This window comes from Macaca mulatta, chromosome 7 (assembly GCF_049350105.2).
Source record: "Macaca mulatta isolate MMU2019108-1 chromosome 7, T2T-MMU8v2.0, whole genome shotgun sequence".
NCBI lineage: Eukaryota > Metazoa > Chordata > Mammalia > Primates > Cercopithecidae > Macaca > Macaca mulatta.
In genome coordinates, this window is record NC_133412.1 from 139608516 (window position 1) to 139621484 (window position 12969).

The 12969-nt window shown below is 39.9% G+C and overlaps 2 protein-coding genes and 1 long non-coding RNA gene across 38 annotated transcripts in view; 2 read left to right on the top strand and 1 right to left on the bottom strand.

Moving 5' to 3' along the window:
* Window positions 1-1079, top strand: part of LOC144330300 (uncharacterized) — a 116474-nt gene extending 115395 nt beyond the window's left edge. The window contains exon 4 of the long non-coding RNA XR_013396349.1: window positions 1018-1079. This is a non-coding gene — a long non-coding RNA (uncharacterized LOC144330300). The remainder of the gene's footprint in view (window positions 1-1017) is intronic.
* The window catches only part of LOC144330299 (uncharacterized), a 523359-nt gene extending 510419 nt beyond the window's left edge, over window positions 1-12940 (bottom strand). For 5 of the 9 annotated variants that reach the window (XR_013396345.1, XR_013396342.1, XR_013396343.1 and 2 more), the window contains exons 1-2: window positions 6798-7029; window positions 2844-2906 (exon numbers count right to left, since the gene is read on the bottom strand). Coding sequence is in view for 2 of the 9 variants with exons in the window: in XM_077941213.1 (XP_077797339.1) it covers window positions 2844-2906; window positions 6205-6503 (362 nt within the window). In the remaining 7 variants the exon portion in view is untranslated. Of the gene's footprint in view, window positions 1-2843; window positions 2907-6204 lie in introns of all 9 variants that reach the window. The other 4 variants (XR_013396347.1, XR_013396346.1, XM_077941213.1 and 1 more) reach the window with 2 other exon arrangements.
* GPHN (gephyrin) overlaps window positions 5710-12969 on the top strand; it is a 734546-nt gene continuing 727286 nt past the window's right edge. For 27 of the 28 annotated variants that reach the window (XR_013395171.1, XM_077938281.1, XM_077938262.1 and 24 more), the window contains exon 1: window positions 5710-6153. Coding sequence is in view for 26 of the 28 variants with exons in the window: in XM_077938262.1 (XP_077794388.1) it covers window positions 6090-6153 (64 nt within the window). In the remaining 2 variants the exon portion in view is untranslated. 28 annotated transcript variants of the gene reach the window in all.

The following is a 12969-nucleotide window of genomic DNA, read 5'->3' on the forward strand; positions in this document are numbered from 1 at the left end:
GAGATTACTTAGGTTAACAAAATAAGTTTTGTTTTGTACATTGCTTTTTAAGAAAAAATATTTTTCTGGGGACGCTGGGCTTTAAGATAAATTTTAGTTAAATGGAAACCAATGAACAACGGTAGAAAAGCACGATGCTTTTGATTTTTCAAAAGGTCCATTTGAAGTCAATCCATGTCAGTTTTTAAGCTTGAAACTATCTTTTCTTGACATATATACTGAATCCTAAAAACTGAAGGCATTGCAGACAGAGCCCTTTTAAGAAATCAAATAGCTTCTGGGGCAATTAATATTACTTTCCGATTTAGCAAATCTCATTTTCCTTTCCCATATCTAAAAATCTTTCCCTCTTCTAGAAAATACTGCCCTTCTCTTCTATGGTGTACCTTTTTTTTGTTTGTTTTTGTTTTTTTCAGGAGGGAGAAAAATCAGTGCTTTCTTTAGAAATCAAATTTTTTTCTTCCTGGTTTTCTTATCAGATACACAGCCACATAAAGTGGAAACATTGTACATTTGTAAATTGTCAGTACATACCTAGGAAGAACTTCTCTACCTTCTGAATATTAATATGTGACTATGTAGGCAGATTTAAAGGTATATAAACTGGAGTGCGCAGGAAAGAATAACCTCTATGGTATAAGGGAGAGAGAGGAATTTGGTATTTGCTTTATACGTGCTCTGTGGATTGGCACATGATGTAAATCTATGATTCTCAGTTTTGGTTCCTGGGATCTTTTACATTCTTAAAAACTGAGGACTTTATGGAGCTTTTGCTTATATAGGTGACATGGTTTGGCTCTGTGTCGTGTCCCCACCCAAATATCATCTTGAATTGTACTCCCATAATTCCAAGGTGTTGTGGGAGGGACCCGGGGGAGATAGTTGAATCATGAGGGTAGTTTCCCTCATACTGTTCTCATGGTAGTGAATAAGTCTCATGAGAGCTGATGGTTTTAACAGGGGCTTCTGCTTTTGTGTCTTCCTCATTCTCTCTTTGCCTGCTGCCATCCACGTAAGATGTGACTTGCTCCTCCTTGCCTTCCGCCATGATTGTGAGGCTTCCCTAGCCACGTGGAACTGTGAGTTCTCTATTAAACTTCCTTCTTTTGTAAATTGCCCAGTCTCAGGTATCTCTTTATCAGCAGCATGAAAACAGACTAATACAGTAGGTTACATACATTCAAATTTCCAGAATAAAAATTTTAAATATACTATTTACTATAATGGGGTACTGATCTAAATAATACCCTAGAGCCAGATGCTGTGGCTTGCATCTGTAATCACAGCTACCTGGGAGGCTGAAGCAGGAGGATATCTTGAGGTGAGGAGTTTGAGACCAGCTTGGGCAACACAGAGAGACCCTGTCTCTCTTAAAAAAAAAAGTATATATATTTGTGTGTGTATACACACACACACACACAGCCTAGCGAAGCCAGTGCCATCTTTGTTGCAATGTAGGATGAGCCAAGGTGAAAATGAAGTTAACAAAGAAGAAAGCATAGCTCAAAGTGACATGCTGATGACATAGTTTCAGGCCCTGAATCTAGCCAACCCTGAAGCTATGCAAGTCCAGACTTGTCAGCTGCATGAGCCAATGAATTTCTTTTGGCTTCAACTAGGATCAGTTGCTTGCAACCAAGTATGTCATCAGACATCTGGGTTTCCAATTGTGGACTTCAGGGAAACAGAGTAACTGAAACCAAGAAAAGCAAAACTGCAGATAAGGGAGGACTACGGTATACTTCATGCTACTGAATTATATACATTTAAATGGTTAAAACGGTAAATTTTATGTATGTGTATTTACCATTTAAAAAATGGTGAGGGTGAAGCTTTGGTTGCTTTAAATGTATTTTTTCCCCCAAAGAAAGATAGATTATGGTCAAGATGAACTTTAAACTAGCTGAATTAGGCATTGTATTTTTTCCCCTAGGATTGCTGTAACTAATTCTGGTCTGAAAATAGTTGAGTGCAATACAGTAAGATATTCTGAGAGACAGAGAGACCACATTAACATAACTTTTATTACAGTAAATTGTTATAATTGTACTATTTTATTATCAGTTATTGCTGTCAATCTCTTACTGTGACTACTACATAAATTAAACTATCATAGGTATGCACATGTGGAAAAAACATAGAGGAGAGTCTGGACCTAGAAAAGCCCAATGAGATTTGGCCTTGCTTATATTGAAATTGTGATTAACCACAGAAAAACTCAGAGTTAACTGGTGGTCTAAGTGTAAATATACCAGTACTAGGAAAAAACTAACTTCAGGCCGGTCGTGGTGGCTCACGCCTGTAATCCCAGCACTTTGGGAAGCCGAAGCAGGCGGATTATCTGAGGTCAGGAGCTCAAGACCAGCCTGGTCAACATGGTAAAACCCTGTCTCTACTAAAAATACAAAAATTAGCAAGGCATGGTGGCACACGCCTATAATCCCAGCTACTCAGGAGGCTGAGGCAGGAGAATTGCTTGAGCCCAGGAGACAGAGGTTGCAGTGAGCTGAGATGGTGCTACTGCACTCCAGCCTGGCTGGCAGAGCAAGACTGTCTCAAAAATAAATAAATAAATAAAATAACTTCATTCCTATTGAAATATAAAGTTTCATCTCCATGATAATTGTAATCAAAGCCACGTTAACCTATTTTTTTATGTTGTCTTAGATGGTTAATGGAAACTCTTGTAGTTTTCATGATGAAAACCCTAAGAATGGAAAGAATAACTTCCTGGGCACTTCTAATTATTTACATACAGACTCCCACCCCAACCCACACCACACCCCATGCCCCATGTTTCCTGAGACATTTATCAATATTTGGAAAATGACACTCTCTCCTACCTTTCAGAAAATTTCCTTTGGCATAACATTTGATTCCAGGACGAATTCTGAAGAAATGTCACACTGTAAAGAGAGTAATGGTGTGTACATATTATAATATTCATTCAATAACCATCTGTAAAAGTTCACTCTAGACAGTGAAGTCATTGTCTTTCCTTTGTAAGTTTTGTTTGTAAAAGGTTGTTGAATTTGAGAAAGATGAATACACTTAAGAAAAAATGTTGAAAGACAAGCATTATAATTTAGTTCTATTATTTTTTTTTTAGGAATTTTAATACTTATAGTCAGTAAAAATATAATGAATGTTAATAAACTTCCATATACTTTAGAACAGGGGTCCCCAAACCCCGGGCCGCAGACAGGTACCCGTCTGTACCCTATTAGGAATCAGGCCACACAGCAGCCAGCAACCATTACTGCCTGAGCTCCGCCTCCTGTCAGATCAGTGGCTGCATTAGATTGTCATAGGACAGTGAACTCTATTGTGAACTGTGGATGCGTGGAATTTAGGTTGTGGCTTCTTATCAGAATCTAATACCTTATGATCTGAGGTATTCTAGAACAGTTTCATCCGGAAACCATCACCCCTCCCCATCCCCATCCACGGAAAAATTGTCTTCCACAAAACAGGTCCCGGGTGCCAAAAACGTTGGGGACTGCAGCTTTAGAAAGTTTAATCCATATCCACCCTTCCCCACTTAAATTTTAATCAATTTAACCATCATCCCTTTTATGAATGCACAAAGTTAGTCTCTTGTTCTCTTATTATTGATTTGTGAAATAAAGTGCCAGTTTTCTTCCATGAATAATTATAGAATATTCTAATTAAAGGAGTGCTTATTTAGTCTACCACTATACTTAAAAGGTACTTACTTAGTCTACCACCTTATTTAAAGGATGAAGGAAAAGGCCCAAATTTGTTTAAGGTCACAACCTGCTAATGGGCAGGTTTAGACCTTACGTCTAAGATAGACATAAGATAGATGATAAGCTCAAGGTATTTTCTAATCATTTAGAGTGTGTTGCAGAGAACAAAGATAGGTTAGAAAGATAACAATATAACCAACTATTTGCTTTTCATGTTTAGTTTGAGATAAAGGAAATCATTCTTTTGGACATACTTTCTCATCTTTATCTCTCATTTAAAACTAGTTAACAACCTGTTGGCCACCAGGATCTAAGGTGACAATGAGGAAATGAGTTCATGACCCGGCTTAAATTTTTAATCACTGTCAAAAATACTAGCAATACACATACTAAAAACAAAAGCAAAAAAACCATTAATTTATTTTACCTACTTCAATTCCATCCATCATCTACTTTGTAGGCCCCATTATTTAAAATGAAATACATAAGCACGTGAATCCTCAGAGGATGAGTAATTTCATGTTCCAGCGGAACAATAAAATTCTCATAATTGGCCAGGCATGGTGGCTCACGCCTGTAATCCCAGCACTTTGGGAGGCCGAGGCGGGTGGATCACGAGGTCAAGATCTTGATCGAGACCATCCTGGCCAACATGGTGAAACCCTGCCTCTACTAACAATACAAAAATTAGCTGGGTGTGGTGGCGCGTGCCTGTAGTTCCAGCTACTCGGGAGGCTAAGGCAGGAGAATTGCTTGAACCCGGGAAGCAGAGGTTGCAGTGAGCCGAGATCATGCCACTGCCCTCTAGCCTGGCGACAGAGCGAGACTCCGGATTAAAAAACAAAACAATCAAAGTGACTTTGAAATTTGTGTATAAACACTGATATTATACATTTTTCACTTTGCTTTTCACTTTTATGCCTCCAGGTTTACTACAGCTAAGAAGAAAAAATATATACATATGAGTGTGTGTATACACACACACACACACACGCATATAACTTTTTAAAATTCAGAAGCTGAAAGGTCCAGAAAGATAGTAAGAAACTAACGTAGAACAGCCACAGGTGATTAATAACACGTTTCATGAAAGGCACATGGAAATAAATGGCAACAAAAGCTATTTTCATGGTAATCTCACATCCCACGAATACTGAAATGAGAATCGTTGCGGCAATGGACTGTGATTCAGGTGGAACACGTTCTCGTTCGCTAAGGAGATAGATGCTTTTCACCTAAAAGCAGCTCTCACGGCGAAGAGGCTTAAGGCCATAAAACCGTGGGACAGCAGGAGGAAGAGAAGCCAGGTGTCTCCACTCCAGTTGCCCTGCCTCAGACTCCTAAGCTTCGCATGTGAGGATCGTCTTGTAGGCACTGACTGGAGATGGAATCCTAAAACACAGGTGAAGCGGAAATCTTCCTTCAGGGAGAGCCGACTGAGGAAGCCAGCGGCTAACACTGGGCGGGACAGGATACCTCCCTCTTCGCCCACGGCAGGCTCTCTATCATAGTAGCCGTCGTTCTGCCACTCAAACGCAGCTTTTTAAGGCACCTCTAGGTTCGCCAGCGCCTTCAGTGGGGCGGCCGGCCGCTCCCGAGGGCTGCAAGACGCGGCCCGGCGTGCTGAGCCAGTGTCGCTCCTCCCGCGGTCCCCTCAGAAGGCCGGCCCGCCGGCTACAGTCTTCCGAAGGCGCGGACAACCGACGAGGTGTCAGGCTCGGCAGGGGATTGCTTCTGTCTGGGGCCCGGCCGAGGTTGCGTTCCTGCCTAGCGCGCACACGCTCCGCGTTCACTCAGCCAATCCCGCGCTACTCGCGCACCCAGGAGCGATCCGCGGTCCTACTCAGGCTGGGCCCGCTCCTTCCCGCTCCTTCCCGCTCCCAGTACTCAGCACCCGAGCTCTCACTCCTCCCCTCACTCTCCACGAGTTCCACGCCTCAGGGTGTAGCTCCGCCCCTGTCCCCGAGTCCGCCCCCGCAACCTCCAGAGCGTGTGCTCTCCTTTCCTCTCAGTCCTGCCATCTAGCTGCCTTGGGTCTCGCGCTCCGCAGAGCGGCCCGAGCCTCTCCAGCCTCGTTCCGCCGCCTCCGCGCGCTCTCCCCGTGCGGCCACCGACCCCTCCAGCTCGCCTCCTTCCTGCCGGGCTTGGGGTCGCGCGCCCTGACTCCGCCCCCTCCCGCGGACCCGTGCACTCCCGGCGCGGCCTCTCCCCCACGCAGGCCACCGAGCACTCTACGGCCTCCCACTCCTTCCCCGCTCTCCTCGCGCTTCCCTGGCTCCCTAGCTCTCGCGCTCTCCGCGGCGAGCGCGCTCCCGGCCCGCGCGCTCCGGGCTCCAATTTCTCCCGGCTCCTGTCAGTGCGGTGACTGCGCTGGGAAACATGGCGACCGAGGGAATGATCCTTACTAACCACGACCATCAAATCCGTGTCGGAGTCCTTACAGGTAACCGGGGGAGGAGGTGCGGGACCTATGAGGCTGCAGTCCCTGACTTGCCTTAGGCTTTTCGCCTGTGGTGGCCCTTCTCTGCGGCCTCGGGAGGAGGGAAGGCTGAAGAAGGGAACCGCGGGGGTGCATTTTACAACCGCTGAGAACCGCCAGAGATTGGGGGTGTTCCCGCGGGTCCCTTTCCCCAGCCCGCCGGAGCCGTGGTCGACCCCGTGGGATGTCAGGCCCCAGCGCCTTCGGAAACAAAGTCCTGGGCCCCCGGGGACCGAGGGGCCGGTGCGGAGGGCGCTGCGGGATCCTTGCTGTCGGTGCAGGCGGCGGGATCCCGGCTCCGCAGTCTGAAGCATGCCGCTCTCGGCTGGCCCGGACGCATCCTCCGTTAGTGCTCTTCTGAGAGAGGGGGGAATCCCATCTCCACCCCCTTCCTCCCTTTCCCTTCCCCCAACCCGGGCGGCCCCACGCCAGTAGCTGTGCTTGCCCGGACGCGACTCAGGTGTTAATCAGATGAAACTGCTTCTCCTCGGGTTGTCCCTCGCGGGCCGGGCATCCCCTCAGCCACCCATGGGGCACCCTTCGCCTCCTTCGGGGGATGGGGGATCGGCTTGATCCGGACCTCAGAAAGTGTCTGCCTTCTGCCTTACCGAGCAAAGGGCCCTCTGCCTCGTCGTTTCCTTAGCGAGGACGGGCTGCAGCTTGCGGCCGGGGGATCCAGCTCTTTTTACTTGAGAGGGCAGGATTCCCCTACTCGGGCTCCTCTCCCCCTCCTTTCTGGGAACCCCCACCCCGGTGGAGCGTCCCGAGGCTGGTGAGGAGCGCACTTTTCCCGGGTCGCGTTTCCCTCCCTCGCGAAAGCCGTGTGTGCTCTGCATGTCTGATTCCGTTGCGCTGAATGTGGTTAATATCCGTCACTTCGGCGATCGGCAGTTGCTGCAGGGCATGACTTCCAAGATGAACGCCAAGCCGATTTGTAGGGGTTTCTGCTGTGGTTCTGTAGTTGGCAAGGTTTATGTGTAATTGAGTGGCGAGGCGGGGGTTAAAGAACTATATTTGGAATCTGAGGGCTTAGTTTGGAGTGAAGGAAGCTCAAGACTCAGTGATGTGATTTCGGAAAAAGAAGCAATGTGTACGGGAATCCTAGTGTTTCCCTTACTTCTTTTAAAAAAATTTTTTTTAACTGCCAAATTCTGACAGGTCGAGACGGTGCTCGAGAAGGGACTAAATTGAATAAGACTTGCTTTTATTATTAGGTAGAAAAAAAAGGTCTGAGGCTGCCGGCAGATACTGAGTGCAAAGCTTAATTTAGTTGCTGAATTTTATGAAAAGGTGATATCCAAAGCCTCCTTTTCTCTCTTTTAAGTAAAGGATTGCCTTTCCCTGGTATTGTTTCCGTATATCGATGGTGATTAATTGAATTTTCCTAATCAAAAGATCCTTTGGTAGTGAAACTAGTCTAAACCAATTGCAGAAAAGGGAACCCCCAAATCAGAAAGGTACGCGGTTCTCTTCTTTTGATCCTGAAACTGTTTGGTTATGTGAAGATTCAGTTGTATTTCAGAATTCCTGGAACTGACATTGCCAATTTTCGAATAATCTGATGATGGGATGTGAAAGTGTATATCCTTTATCTACCCTCAACTTGCACTTTAAATTCTAGCCATTCTTTAACAATTAATAGAGTAGTGAGAAACCAAAATATGTCAGTTGTCTGTGGAAATAAAAAAGGCCGTAGATGTTTAAAAGTTAAACTGTAGAACTATTTTTAAAATGAACATTTCTGCTTAAGCTTTCCATTAAATAATAGTTTCATTTAACGAATCATCTTAGCTTTGTGAAGTGACATAGCAGGTAGGTGTTGTACAGACTGCTTTGAAAGATGCAGACCTTATCTCGTGTCCCTACAGTCTGATATGGATAACATTGATAGGCAAACAACTCAAGAAACATTGCATGTAATTATTGTGCAAAACTTTTCTAAATACATTTTCTATGAGTTTGGGGTTAACTGCAAAAGAAATTCCATATTCAGATGGATTAGGAGCAAATATGACTACCTGAAGGGAGAATTTAATACATTTGCTAGAGTCAAGAAGAAACTGGCAATTTTAAGGGGAGTTGAAAGTCAGCTGCCACTTTATAAATAAATATGTAGTTGATGGTGAGGCTCCTGAGCAGAATAAAAATGTAATATAAAGGCCTTGGAAAGCTCAAGTGGAATAGGTAGGTGGCATAGGTAAAATGTCAGAGAGAAGATAACATTAACATTGACAGTGGAATTAAAGACAATCAGGGGAAGCTATTATGAGAATGAGGTACAGTAGTCCAGGGCCAGGAAGAAGGATGTAGCTGAAGGAATGAAAAGGCAGCTACAGATTTGGAAAAAGTGGTAATAGAGGAAAGTAGGTTTTGATGGTAACATGTATATTTGAAGTCAGAAATAACTTACGCTTTTTCTTGAAAAGTTATTGATACAGATATTGTCTACTGTGATGGAGAGGAAAGAAAACTGATTTTTCTCAAGTCTGTAACTAGTGGGTTTCATTATCAACAGCTTAATTTCTGTGGTCTTGCCTGATACATGATTTTGAGGAAAGAACTTACAAAAATGAAGCTGTGCTATGCAAATTTGTGTATTCTAGAACTTCAGGTTTTGCAGTTTACTATGTAGAATTATTCTTTACTGAACTCAAGTATTGTGATTTCATACTTAAGAAAGTTGAGTTGAACTGTAGTTTTTGTAAATTATAATTTGTGGCTCTCTTAAAAGGTGGAGGGCCTCTTTTAGAAAATCTTCTTGGCATGCTTCATAATACTAATTTTAAGTATTTTATCTACATCTGTTTTACAAATATAGTGGAAAGTGTGATCTACCCACACACACATTTTACAATATGTTACTTAGTATTTTGTGAAATCATATTGTCATTTCTAAAGTTTTTAATTGACTTCTTTGTGACATTTTTTATTGCCTGTTGAAAGATACTTGTTCTCTGAAACTTTACATCCATTAGATGTTTTTGTTATCTTCATTTCAGTTATGAATTTGGCAAATTTAATACATAGTCTGTTGAGACTTCTCATCAAATAAATTAATTGTATTAGGTTTATGAAAGAATAATGGTAGAAAGGGAAATATTTAGCAGAAGCATTTTTTGCTTCATTATTTTGAATTATTAAGCACTTGAAAATGAGATTATGATAATTAATGTAACGTGGATATTCTAGTTATACTAATTTTTTTAAATCAGGAAAATGAGAATATGTATGTATGTAAAATAGGCTGTATGTGGAAACATTTTAAGTTGAATGTTACTGTCCATCTTTAAGAACAATATCTTTGTTCGAAACTGTCTTATGTTGACTTGACAGAAATGAAAGTCACATGGTGTTTGGTGACCTAAGGTCTAGTTTGAAATATTTCTGTGTCTAATGTTCTCTATTTCTATTACTATTTATAGAAGAGACTAAAGGTAATGTGGTAATGAGTAACATGAAGCAAATAAACAAGTATCTACTACTACAAAACTAGAAACAAGATGTGGTGCAGATGTAGAATTTTTTTCTAACAGCTTTAGTAGTAATTATACTTAAAGTCAATCTTACTAGTTACACAGCAGACTCACTATATCTAGAATGTGTCACTCTTCATATACTTTTTTTCTATTTTGAAAGAAGCTGTTTATCAAAGCAGCATATTAGTTTTACCACTGTGAAAGCTCTACAGAAAGGTTAACAGGAAAATAATGACTACATGTATGTATATAATGTAGAATCATATAGATTATCCCATTGGCTACTTAATATCATATTAATTCGCTACAGCTAATGTTTGATACCGAGGCACTTAGCCAAAGATGATAATCCATTACCTAAATTGTCACTAATAGTGGCATGAATGAGAAAAAGGTACAAATTTTTAGGAAAGAGCATTTTTAAAAATCGTATTTTTGCTGTAGTAATATACATTTTAATTGCACTAACTTGTTGATTTGAACTCAGTAAGAGATATTGGAACAAATAGACTAGGTACTAGAGATTAGTTAAAAGACTAATTGTAAATTAGAACATCAAAATATTATAGTAACATGTAGGGAGTATTTCAGTTATTCATAAATGAAGTCATTCAAAATATTCAGAAAACAAGTTTAAGCCAAGCAGATGCTACCCTTATAACTCTGCAATTGTTTAAGCATTTACATTTTTACATTCTTGAAACCTGTTCTGGTATATTATGTGTCAGTATTATTTTCTGAAAAGCCCATTTATTGATAAGGATATATACATATATCTGTTTTGAGACTAGATGTCATTAAGTAGGCAAATTACTATTAAAGCCTACTAAGTGGAATTGTGTGTTCTGGCAAACTTAGCTGTTTTTTTCAATATGTGTTTTTAATATTGAGCTATATGACTTGAAAGGAATCCTATTTCTTGAATTAGATTGTTATTTTGTGAATTTTTTGTTGGAAGCAATGTATTAGAGAATTAAATGTTTAATCAAAGTAGGAAAATGTTAAATTAATTTCTAATGAATGTACTTAGTACTATCATCATTAGTCAAAGACTTGAAAAAGTATTAGTTGCTACACTAGAAGAATTTTGGTTATATTAAAAACACGTGACGATTTGACTTCAAAGTGAATGTACTTAATACTATCATCACTGACCAAAGACTTGAAAAAGTCTTAGTTGCTATACAATTAGAGTTTTAAATATATTAAAAACACATACGACTATTTGACTTCAAACAGGCGTTTGGTGGAAAATCAATAGTATGTTTTTAGGGAGGAAGTGATGAATAAGAGTCTATTTTTACTCTTACTGGTGATAGATTCCTGGCTAAGTTGAACAGAGAGTTTTTAAAAACAATCAGTAAAATAGATAAAATCTATTACTCTGTTTCTGTAAATAGGATTGAAGAATAATGAAGCATATTTGGAATTTGAAATGTATAAAAAAAAAAACCTGAAAAAGAAAGTAGTGAAACCACAAAGGATTTCTTCCTTCACATCTGGGCAGAGAAGATAAATACCAAGGAAGAAGAAAAGATTGTTTAACCTACTTAAAAGTAATTGGGACTGTAGTTAATATGAATGGCATGTAATCTTACTTTCATTAAAAATTTTTTTTGAGTGACCTCTCAAAAAGGAAATGTTTAATGAAGTATTGCTAAGTAGAAGTTCTATCCAGGTTCTTTAATGAATTTATAAACTAAATGGTATTTAATCAATTAATTTTAACTAAGTAGAGCTTCTTGAAAATTTTGTGTTTAAACACACCCAACAATTTTAACAGTAGCTTTGTCAGTATTTATACATTTTGAAAGAGTGTAATTAGGTTTAAAAAGAATTCTTAATTTGGAAAATAAAGCAGCAAGGAAATGAAATACGATGAAGGAATTGTCACCATAATTGGGGCATTCTTCTCAAACTGAAGTACATGACATTGTGTCAAGGGATACTATAAGGCTTAGAATCTAAGCCATGGAAACAAACATAATAATTTTTTAAGTACCAATTTTACTTGATGGTATTAATTTAAATAACTTTAATGAGAAGATAATCATGAGTAAATTAGGCACAAAGTATAGAATTTACGTGAGGCTTTAAGATGAAATTAGAAACTTCAAAGAAATTTCAAGCGAACCCATTATATTTCAAGTGAGCTCCAGATCTCATCATTCTTCTGTATTATTGGCACTTCGTGGCAAAAAATTTAAGGAGCACTGGATCATAGAAAGAACACTGTAAGAACTATGTTCTCATACTATTTTGGCTAGTAAAGTTTTGTAACCTTCAGTGTATTATGTAACCCTCTCTCAACTTTTCTTACCACTAAAATGAAGAAATTGGTTTCTAAGATCACTTCAAGGCTCTCATGGCAATATATGTTTCTATCTTTTAGCATTCTGACCAGCAGGAAGGAGAAATATAGGATATTAGACCTAGTTAATTTTTTTCTGTCTTTGTAATGGAAACGATTATAGGGGAGGGTAGGTTATACTTAAAAATGCAAGAGAATAAGAAATAGAATGATCAAAGAAGGAAAATATTTAGATTTTTTATTTAGAAATTTTTGTGACAATCTTTCTGTTATTAGCAGTCTTATACTTAGGTTTCAGACACAGCTCAGGACTGACTTTGTCAATAAAATATTTCCTAGGAATTATTCTCTTCAATGATGTCTTTGTTTTCCTTACAATGTTTATAAATGTTGTTTATACCCTGTAATCATCTATATGTGGGAGGCTGCATGGTGTAGCTTAAAAAGGATAGAACTTTGGAGTCAGATAGACTTGGATTTCAGACCCTCATTCGCCCTTTATTTTGGGAAGCCATTTAACCTCTCTGAATTTCAGTTTTCTCCTCCAAAATAAAGATGACAATACCTACTTTACACGGTTTTCAGAACTAATAGAGGTAACACATATGAAAATGCCTAGCATTTTCAGATGAGATACTCAGTCATTTTTGGTTCCTTCCTCTTTGTATGTTGCTTTGGGAGCAACTTGCCACAGTTTCGTGTATATATGTCTTATTCAAAGTAGATTTTAAAGTTCTTGAGACATATGGTTGTGTTCTTTACTTCTTTTGTGCCCTTTTGTCATAGCATCTATTAATGAAGTAACTGGATAGAAGGTGTTTAATAAAAAACTGGGTGGTGTGAAATTTATATGGTACCTTAGGAAACATTTAGGTAAACCAGAACTTGGCTATTATTACTAAAAGGATAGTTTAGGGTAGGTGGAGTGAGGTTGAATAGTTTTTAAAAGGTATGTTTTTCTGGTAACAGGATAATATTTATAATGATGTGTGT